Below are 10,727 nucleotides of genomic sequence, written 5' to 3'. Positions count from 1 at the left end.
CCCTGTTGGTCCAGAGGCCAGTCCGGCCCAGCATCTTTTCCTGCCCTATGGAGAACCAATATGGTGCAGTGGTTAGAGTCTCAGGGTAGCACTTGGGAGGGCTGGGTCCAATTCACACAGTCCTGCCACAAGGCTTACTGGGCAGTTTTGGGCCAGTCGGTGACTCTCAGCCTAACCTACCTCACAGGGTTGTCATGAGGATCAGCTTGAGAGGAGGAGGAGGATTATGAAAACTGCCTTGAGCAACTTGAAGGAAAAAAGGTGTGATATAAATATAATAAATATAAAATAAATAAATAGAAAGAATACTTGCAGCTAGACAAATATAGCAACAAGCTGCTCTTGTTTTTTGTCCACAGTATCTGCTATGCAGGGCCATGATCCCTTTGAACATGTATATTTTGATGCTAATCCTAATAACTGCTGAGAATTTCTCCAGTCCCTTCAAAAATCACACATAATTTGCATGACTGAGTGCTTTGTGTGGTTAGTGCATCATAGCTCTTAAAACATACTCGAAAGGCCCAAGCAGCCACAATGGCCATAAAATGAACCCCCAAATCTGAATTAGGGCAATAGCTTTATTAGACTTCTTAGAGGATATTAAAATTATGCAAATATTTGAGCTCCTCTGGTCTCTCTTTCAGTGAAAACATTACAAAAAGCAGAGGGGAGTGAGAAGAGGCTGCTTTTCCACTGATTTGTGTATTGTTGGCATTTCTCTCATGCACACAGCCTACTGCTGTACCCTGCTTTCTGGAATGCCTTGACCATGGGTCCTCAAATGACGGCCCACGGGCTGGATCCGGCCCACCGTGCCCATTGATCTGGCCCGCCGTAGCTCGCCATGCGTGCGCACGCACACACACACACACGCGTGGCGAGGTGCTGGCTCGCTTGCAAGGAGGTCATTTTGGACTCCCTCGGAGAAGAGGACCTCCTTGTGAGCAAGCCGGCACCTTTCTGGGAGATCCTTTTCTCCAAGCGAGGAGGAGATCATTTTGGACTCGCTTGGAGAAAAGGATCTCCTTGCTCGCAAGCCAGCTTGCTCTCAAGGAGATCGTTTTGGACTCGTTGGGAGAAAATGATCTCGACGCATGCATGCCCCTGTCTTTATGTGTCCCCCCCCCCCCCGGCCTGCGCCCCCTGCCCACACCGCCTTGGCGGCCCATGTGCATCCCTGGCACCTTTCAACTGGCCCCCTGTTCATAAAGTTTGAGGGCCCCTGGTCTTGACTAATGAAGTTACCCATAAATCTCAAAAGTCTGCACAATTTTGGTAACTTTGGAGTTGGCCTAACAAAACTATTACACTAATATAGATGTTTGAATCAAATCTGCTTTGTATAAGTTTTCAAAAGCAAGCTGTACTGTTGGTGGTAATTTTTAATTAGAATAGCCTCCAGCATGGAGTAATACACCTTCGTAACTGGGAATGGGTGCAGAACTATTTAGACGGATACAGATTGAGTTAATGGGTTCTCATTTCGCCAACTACGCTCTAGCACGAATAAACCATAAAGAAGCAGAAGGAACCTCGTTGTGATCTATACATCACCATCCTTTGCCCGTCACCACCAAATGCTCAGGTCGGAATGCTTGGATTACATGTACAGAAACAGAGGATTCTTCACCTATGCAAAAATGACCGGTAAAGTTGGGTTATGCTGCCACCTGGTGGAGTTTTGTTATAAACTGAGACTAGCATACCGATCCGCTAATTTTTAGGGCCCCAGGTTGAAGTTGGCAACAAACGGGGCACCCTGGGCTAGAGGATTAAGTTTACAAGGAGCAGCAGGGCTAACAGGAAACTGTTTTCCACCCTGCCTCTCCTGTATAATGCTGCTGTCTACCGAAGCAAAAAAATCCAGTTAGAGGCAACAGTGACCCAAGGCCTTAAAGGCATCCGTATCTTTTGCAGTGCGATGGCTCCCTTATACAAGACAGACAACAACTACAACTGCATGGCGAGCAAGCTACCGCACCACATAGGATCTCTGAGCTTTAGTTAAAGCAGTTAAAGCACAAGGGTTTGGACAGGTATCTGTTTTTAGGAGCATCAAAATGTTTCCCTCAGACTGGAGGGATGTACGACTGGTGGGATTAAACACAAGGCCTATTCTGCAGCGACAGGCGGGTGGGGAAGCAACATTGTTCCATCCCCCACTGTATTAGGGGATTTAAAGGTCCCAGGTATCTGGGTTCTTAGGTGTTCAGTTATAAAGATGCATGTACGATGACAAGGATGTGCAATCATTGTGCAAAGTAAACATCCCTTGTGTCATATTCATGACTCACTTTCAAAAGAGTTTGCTAACCATCAAAAACTTGCTCCGACCTGCTCACAAAACCTCTCTGTTGTTAGAAAGCCCCCTAGGTCAACCATGAACAAAAAGAAAACAAATTCTTTTTGTTTTTTTCCTGGTTTAAATTTGCTTGCGAGTGCCCTTTAAAACATCACCCTAGTTCTATGCAGAATTAGCTATGTCTATTTAAATCAGTGGACAGAGGCGGGCCCAATTCTGCAAAGGGTTACACTGTTATGTGGGTTTGTAAAAGGGAGAAACTAGAACTTATTAAGAAGTGAGAGGACTAATATTGCTTAGCCTGGAACCTTGGAATGAGAATTGCAGGCTTCTGAAAATCTTTTAAGCATTGTGGCCATGGGTGTGTTTGCAGGAGGAGGTTTTCTGGCTTGTACTATATACAAAAAAGACCATGGTACTTAATTTGTTACCCTAGTCGCTATGCTCCGGAGAAAGACAGATGTAAAGATAACTTAAAATTAGTGGGGCAAGTTCTGCAAAAGAGCAGGATTTTCATGTTTCCTGCACGATTTAGCCTGAATGGGGGAAGCTGTCATGGAAAGTCCCTATAGGCTAGTAGTCATGTCACTACCAACTCACGGCCACTGTTCCCAGTCCATTTATCCTGCCTGAGGTCAAAAAAAAAAAAAGGCATGGAACGTCTGCATTTGTGAATAAGCACAGTGTGTGGTTTTCATTAGAAGAAAGAAAAGAAAGCAGCTTGATGGATGACAGGAGGGGCAAGGACTGGGTTTCTCTGTGTGTAATGCAAGTTTCAAAATGGCCTTGCAGGAGGTGAAGAACCAGCTGTGCCCTTCCTGGCTCCATCTGCGTCTTCATTTTTAAATAATGCTTTGTGTTCCTAAGGGTGGGAAGTGTGTGGATGATGGGCATCATGGCTGCTGACTTTTCTCTTGGCTAGCAGTAGGAGTGAAACAGCATAGACCAGTGGAAAGAAGCTACTGTAAGAAGAGCAGAGCCACCAAAGCATGGAGAGGCTCCGCGTTTCAACGGCGATCATCACATACGCCATCACGAGCTGCGTGTGGCACCAGGTCAGCAGCTGGTACAGCCACCTCTGAGGCTGGGATTTCGCAACGGAACCAAAAAAGTGATGAAAACGGTAATCCGCTTCCACCATAACAGCCCAGCACAGAAACCCGAAAACCTGGCCAGGGTGGAGGCCATGCCACCAAGCAGAGAAGGCAAAGGTGGCCAGCAGGGGAAATGATCTCCTTCGCTGGAAGATGAGCCTTCTCAGCCACTGAGCTGTACTCTTGTTCCACGTTCTGGTGAAGGCAGCAATCCTGTTGGTGGTTTCTAGGGTCCAAATGTGTGTGTCCAAGAGGACTTGGTCCTCTGTCTCTGCGTGCGGGCCGTGGGCAAGTCTCTGCCCCAACCCAGCTGCGAGGAAGAGAGACTCGTCAAGCATCCAGTGCGAGTAATAGGTCAGCCTGAAGAACAAGGCCGAGGTCCACATAGCATAGATGCAGCCGAAGTGAGTGCATTCTGCTAGATCGTCCTGAGGGCAGACATACCTGCCCAGAATATCTCTCAAAAAACTCAGCAGCAGAGCACCCAGCCCTCTTTGAGCGGCAGCCCTGAGGGAGCGCGCCGAGCATGGAGTCCTGCGAGACCTTATCCATGTCTGAAATCTGTTGAACGAACAGAGGGGGCCTCCCAGCAGGGTAGGGAAAGAGAGCAGATAAGTACAAAATGACAAGGCCTGGAGCTCATCCCCCCTGGGGGCCTCCTTCTCACCATCCCCGGGCCACGCCGGGCTCATTTTCCTTTCATGGATATCCAGCGCCAGTGAGGTGACCCTCTGCGTCATCAGCATGAGGGCAGAGAGGGCGACGGGCAACCTGAAAGAGAGCAGAAGTGTGGTTCAGCTGAAGGAGGACACCAGCTGCATGACTGACAGCCTCGGTGGACCTGGTGCAGCTTGCAGTATTTTGCCCTGGCCGTGATCTAACCTCCGGAGCCTGCAATCTCTGGAGTTCTCAGGCTCTACCGAAAGGAGGAGTGTGTGCCCGTGATTGAGCTACAGCAGATTGTCCCTCATCCCCTTCCCAAAGGACTTGCTCCCCCCATTCCATCGGCTGTATCCAATTCTAGAGTGCCAACCCCTCCATGCAGAGATACGCATCCGGTACACTGCAGATAATACAGAGATGGCACAAAATAAACTAAAATGCAGGCAGGTCTTTTAGCAGCATTACATTTTAATGTGCCAACCTTGTTTTCTTTTAGGCACCCGGTGAAAATATTTTTGTTCCAACAAGCATTTGATTAATTTATGTTACATTTTGTTGCTGATTATTTACTTAATTTCTGGTTGTTTTGATTCATTGGTTGTATTTGGTTATGTCTTGTGTATGGGTGTGCAAAATCTTTTACCATGTGGGATTTATTTTAATGTTATAATTTTATCACTTTATCTGTTTTATTGACTGTATTTTATATGCTGGTTCAACAGTTGTAAGTTGCTCAGCGAACCCTTGGGTTACAGGGCAGCATAAAAGTAAAATAAAATAAATAAAATATTTTTGTTCCTGCACTCCCTGCTCTTTCTCTTTATAAAGAACCTGAAGTTTCTGTGAAACTCAAAACTAGCTCCTGGCTTCCTGATATTGAATTTGGGCCTAATAAATAAATTGTGCTACTTTTCCGCTTTTTATTGGATATTGTGCCCATAGGACTCAGTAAAAATAAAGTTAATAAGAGAAAAAAGCAAAAGCAAGCCAAAACAACAACATTTATATGGTCCACAAAAGGGCCCTTGAATGTCTGGACATCGGTTTACACCTAAGATCAGCCCTCCTGTCCCATCTCTTGTTCCCCTGTGTACTAAAACCACACAAAATAAAGAGGACCAATGCAAACTGCTCCTACAGTTGTAGGAGCCAGCTGAGCTGCATGTTAATAAACAAGAGAAAGGACATTTTTACCTGATACCTGCTGCTTCTTGTAGGTAATATTCTTTATAATGCAGCCAAAGATGACACAGTGTTTGCCAGCTCATCTGGAAGAAGAATGCCCTCTTGTGGACTTTTTGGGGGCCAGCAGAATGGATTACTCCAAGGGAGCAGAAAGCAGATAAGAGTAGCAGCAGGGCGTAGCGCCCCATAGCTGCGAAAGCCAGGAGAAAACCGCCAACCAGGAGGTAAATATATCTAAAAACAAGCAGAAATGTGTCCAGAGTCAGTAAGGCATTTTTAGCATGAGCATTTCCTGCTTTTATGGGTGCCCCCGAAGGAAAATTGTTTCCAAAATATGCAATTAGACGTTACATGGCAAACAAAGGAGTCCTGATTCTTTGCTTGTCAGCCAATGCCACCTAATCTGGGATTTGTAGGGGAGCGCAATGCTACAACTCTTTCTTCTTCGGGCTGTTTTTCTCTGGTTGATCATCTTTAATGTGGAAGCATTCATTTAAAACGCTTTAAATTGTTATATACCACCTTACTTCAGAAGAGCTGAAGCTGGCTAATACTTGAGGTGAAACTATAAATTAAAAATTTAAAACATTATTTATAAAAAGTAACCTTGAAATAGTAACCGAGAAATTATCTAACAACCAAAGACAGTTAAAACCAGTTCAGTAACTCAGCCCATTACAAGCTACATGGTTTCCTTAAAAAAAAAAGGAAAGGCCTCATTCTGCCCTAAGTCCCACCCAGTCTTCAAAGGAAACAGCCACATGATTATACTGGTTAAACTCACACCAGTACTCAAATTTCCCACTTGCTTCTGTCAGGAAGCCTGGATGGCTGCTGCACCAAAAATAACCAGGTTCAGTCAGGAAAGACCCCTTTCCCCTTGAACCTCAGCAGTTTTATTGAAAGATCACCCAGGACCCCTGCAGTTACTTGTAACAGCATGTTACTGGATAGTGGTTCCCACCACCAACTACAAAATCACAGCCCACATGCAGACACTTTTCTAACCTGTAGTCACTTACTCCAAGACAGTGTTAGGTTTCCAGATAATGTTAGTACAATCGCATCCTGATGTCTTTAGGCATGACATGATGTTCTAAACCATCTCGGAAATACTGGTGGCAAGAGTATGGAAGACATTACTGATTGCTTTATTGACCTGTCCATTGAGTAGACCTCTTTGCAGTTTGGATCCTGTTTAAACATGCAAATGTGTCTGATTGAAGAACCATTCAGGAAATCTGGTTTGACAACTACACTGCCCAGGGACTTGTCTCTGTGGGACTAGATGCGTAGGTGGGTCCATTCAGAAACAAATGGATACCATTGTTTCAGCTTTTCTGCAGCTGATAAGAACACAGGTAGTTCCCCACTGACAGAGTTAGCCTACAGAAGTTTCTCAGTCCAGCTAAGAATTTCGTCTTCTTTTTTTAAAATAAATTTTATTTGAAATTATAATCCTAAAAAAAAAACAAAACAAAAAAACCACTACAAACAACATCCATCATCAAAAACATGGAGCCCGCTGGGTCAGCTTCCACACCCTTTTCCCATTTATAATAACTTTAAAAGCATATTCAAATCTATGCGAAGTCCCATTTCTCTAGCCAATAATAAAAAAAGTCCCAAGTTTGATAGAAGTAGAATTTCGTCTTCTTAAAGCAACAGCAGACTAAACAGTAACCTGGCTTGGAATTCTGCTGCTTTCTGAGAAAGGGACTAAGGTTTGATTTTATAACAAAGGCACATTGAAGCAACCCTTTTCCGCCAGGATTTATCTGAATTTTCCCAGCACTTCAGTATTAATAAAAGGAAGTGTAAGGATTGTTATGAAGGGCTCTGCCTAGGCCTGCCACCAAAGACAGCCTAAATGCTTCCGCTGGTGCAGAATTCTGCAGCTCATTCTTTGAGGAAAGCTGAGCCACCGAGCGCAGGGCAGGGGCGTCTGGCCCGGCCCAGGCTTGCTTCCTAGTTTTGTTCAAAGTATTTGCCTTTAAAATCTTGCACGGGCCCAGCATCTCTCAAGGAATGCACATTCCTGTATGCCCCCCTTTTTACATTCACATAAAGTGAAGAAGACTGTTTCGTATGGTCTCTGCCAAGCAGAAAATGCTGCAAGCATATTAATTTGAAATGACTTTCGAGCTGATTCTGCTGGAGTAGGACTTGGCCCACAGTGGCGATTTATTTTTGGATCATGCTTCCTAGGGGGGCTTGCCAGTTCACCTACCATCAGACATAGACCCAAACAGCATTCAGAAAATAATAATTGTAGCACATCAGGAAGAAGAAAAGCATTTATGGAAGAAGCATTTTTGCTGGCTAGGAGAAAGAAAAACAATCTCTTTTTTAAAAAAATGTTTTTAAAAGATGAGTGTTAGTAGGATTTTAAGCCCAGATTTATATGCTGCTTTGTGAATTCCTTCTTGGTGAAGAAAAAGGGTAATGGGTTACGAGGAATACACAAAATAAACATACATACCTCGCATTTATAGACAGACTCCTGGAGGTGCACAGATAATGAAACAAAGCAGCAAATGGAAAGGCAGCCACCTGGTATATGGCTGGAGCCTGAAATAAAAATGGGGTTTCCCAATTCATGGAGACCCTGCTTCACAAAATGCTATTTTGCTGGGGATCTTCCAGTCCTGCCTCCCCTAAAATAAAAATCTCCAATGTGTTTTGCTGCCTGCCCCTATATTGGGGAGAACTGCGGATGGAGATGACCTAGATTGCAAAGGTCAATCTATCAGAATTTAAAACCGATGTACTATGGAGACCTGGACTTCCTGAACAAGTAAATATACTCTTGTTTGCTTAAATGCCACTTTTGCTGAGCATCTGTCTCATGAGGCTTGGATTGACAGATGTTACATACTTGTTCTGCCAGGTTCCTTCTGAATAGTGATTACAAGAACAGGTGGGCAGAGATAAAAGTCTAAATACCAAACAATTTTAGTCACTCTTTGATGAAGAACATTGCCATTCTTCCTAAGAATGGGGGGGGGGGAACCATACACTTACCTTTAACCTTCCTCCACAGTTGCTGTCATATTCATGGTGATTGTGTAAGTACACATCCCTTCATTGCAAAAATCACAACTGTTGCAGGGATGGAAAGACATTTTAATATATCTGATGGCAGCGGCCATACAGGTAAGATCCTCACTGGATTCCAAGCTCTCCAACTACCCTGCTTTAGCATGTGCAGTCCTGAGCGAGAAGCAGATGTTGGGCAGAGAGATTTTCATGGGCACTACAGCAAAGGCGGGAAGGAATACAATTACTGCCCATTGCACAGCAGTCCCCAGCACATGCTTTCCAGCCGCTAATGCTTTTTTCAACATTAAAGTTTCTGATGGCACATTTGTGTGTCCTGTGTCTCTTGGCCCTTAGCTGGCTGAACTCAGGTCAACCCTCCTTCAAGTCAGCTACTGGGTGGTGCGTATTCAAGTGACAAAATAGGGGCAAGGGTCTGAATAGAGGTTCTAGCATAAAACTGAATGGGTGATCTTAGGCCAATCACTTAGCTTGTTGTGTGCATAAAATTTGGCAAGAACCACTTATACCAGCTTGAGCATCCAATTAATTAAATATTTTCTATACTGCCCAACAGCCAAAGCTCTCTGGGCAGTTCACGAGTGGACTTTAATGTACTACGGCAAATGATTTGTGACACCATTTGTTTGCAGAGAAGTAGAAGCCCAAGTCACGTGGGAACACACAGCATGTTTGAGCCCCCTTCATGCTTCAATTGTTGACCTACCCAGGAGTTCATTCACCAGAGGATCATGGTCACTAGAGAGAGGTGTGGGGGCAAACCCATTGCTTGCACCCCAATCCCAACCTTGCTGCCCTTCATGTGTTGCAGTCACTTCTGCAGTGAGAGCTCTCTCCGGGAATCCTGCCATGCAATTCAGAACCCACGCAGAGGAGAGGGGTGACGCTCTGAGAAAGGCCTGCCTGAGTGGGCTTGACCCTGATCGCTGTGCCTTAGGCTAGCCGCAGGGTGCCTGGGGGGGAGAAGATGTATGCTTGCATGTGTGCTGCCCCCTGCAGGCCGCCTCCCCAAAGACGTGGGCATCCAGGCACAGGAGTATATGCCATGTGCAATGACAGTTGGACCAAGGGCCAGATTGCAGGGCCATGTGGTCTTGCCCCGCTGCCCCAAGGACCAGCCAGAGAGCAAGAGGTGATGAAAGCAGTGGCGCCAGCTGTGCTGCTAGAGGCACTGCGGGGAACCTGCACTGAGGCTGGTCCCTGAGGCAGAGTTTCTTCCACTTAAAGCAAAAATCTTTTTTAAACAGTCATCTCAAGCACATGCAGATTATACCATTCACTGTTAAATATCGATATTTAAGCACACCAATAGTGCTTATTCCCAAGTATATGTGTGCAGCAAAGGCAAAGCCCAATTTATTCCTCTAGTTGTGTTGCTGTGATTTAAATAAGTTTAAATGTCATGCTCAGAGAGATGTATTTATTTTCATTTAATCAACATTTTGTGTTGGTCGAACACAGAGGCATGTATAAACATGTTAAAAGCATGCAGTGGATGTGGCAACAGTAGCAAGGGTGGGTGTGGGCAGAGAAGCCTTAGCTGCGTGCCTTGAAGCTTAAGTAATGCACAGCACCATATAAATGAGAGTCTCATAAGGTCATTAAATTCAGGGTCTAGACCAGGGGTCTCAAACTCACGGCCCGCAGGCCAATTGCAGGGATGGGCAGGGCACAGGGGAGGGGCCCTGCGGCCTTCAAAGCGCCGGGGGCACCCGGGCCGGCCAAGGGATGAGCAGCCCACCCCCACCGCGGGGGTGGAATACTAGATGCGGCCCAGCCTCGCCCAGACTCTACTTCCAGCGGCCCCCAGGTAAGCTGAGTTTGAGACCCCTGGTCTAAAATGACCTAGCTGCATCCATGTCCCTCCTCAACCAGTTGAGATAAGACTTAAATTAGACCAACACTGGATATAAGCCAGATGGTTAATGGGAGCCACAGGCCAGTTCCACAGTCATTCTGGGGAAACATGCCTAACTGGTGCCCTCTAGATCCGCTGACTGCTGGGAATTGTAGTCCAACGAATCTGGAAAGTACCGGGTTCGCAGAGGCTGAATTAAGATGTGAAAGTAACTAAAGTGGGCACCCTTTTTCCTGCCGGTCTTACAGGACCGGCCACAATTCGGCAGTTGTCCCTTTTCTTCGCGTTGCCTTTCCATGCCCATCAGGACGACGGAATCCGCACCTGACGAATTCCAGCCTGGCTATTGAACGATTCGCAACCTTGCCAAAAGAGAAGGTTCTGTATTAGCGGACTGACGCAAGCCGACGTAAGCGCAAGGGCGCTGCCATTCGCTGGCTTTCTGGAGGGGGCGGGAGATGGGCGGGGTCTCCCTGCAGCCCGCGGGAGCGTCCCGTGGGCGGCGAAAATGCCCGCCTACAGTGGTGGGAGGGGATCTCGACGCAGCCCGATCGCGCTCCAG

At 46.0% G+C, this 10,727-nt stretch overlaps 1 protein-coding gene across 1 annotated transcript; it reads right to left on the bottom strand.

The window, feature by feature from the left end:
* Positions 1-3,167: 3,167 nt before the first annotated feature.
* Positions 3,168-7,848, bottom strand: MBOAT4 (membrane bound O-acyltransferase domain containing 4). Its single transcript, XM_044418914.1, has 3 exons — positions 7,730-7,848; positions 5,257-5,481; positions 3,168-4,170 (listed from the first exon to the last, which is right to left on the bottom strand). The coding sequence occupies exons 1-3, from the start codon at positions 7,846-7,848 to the stop codon at positions 3,168-3,170; spliced, it is 1,347 nt and encodes a 448-aa protein (XP_044274849.1).
* Between the last annotated feature and the right edge of the window lie 2,879 nt (positions 7,849-10,727).

The sequence above is a fragment of the Varanus komodoensis genome, unplaced genomic scaffold (genome assembly GCF_004798865.1).
Source record: "Varanus komodoensis strain SLA01 unplaced genomic scaffold, ASM479886v1 scaffold94, whole genome shotgun sequence".
Taxonomy (NCBI): domain Eukaryota; kingdom Metazoa; phylum Chordata; class Lepidosauria; order Squamata; family Varanidae; genus Varanus; species Varanus komodoensis.
This window is presented reverse-complemented; position numbering and strand designations above follow the sequence as displayed.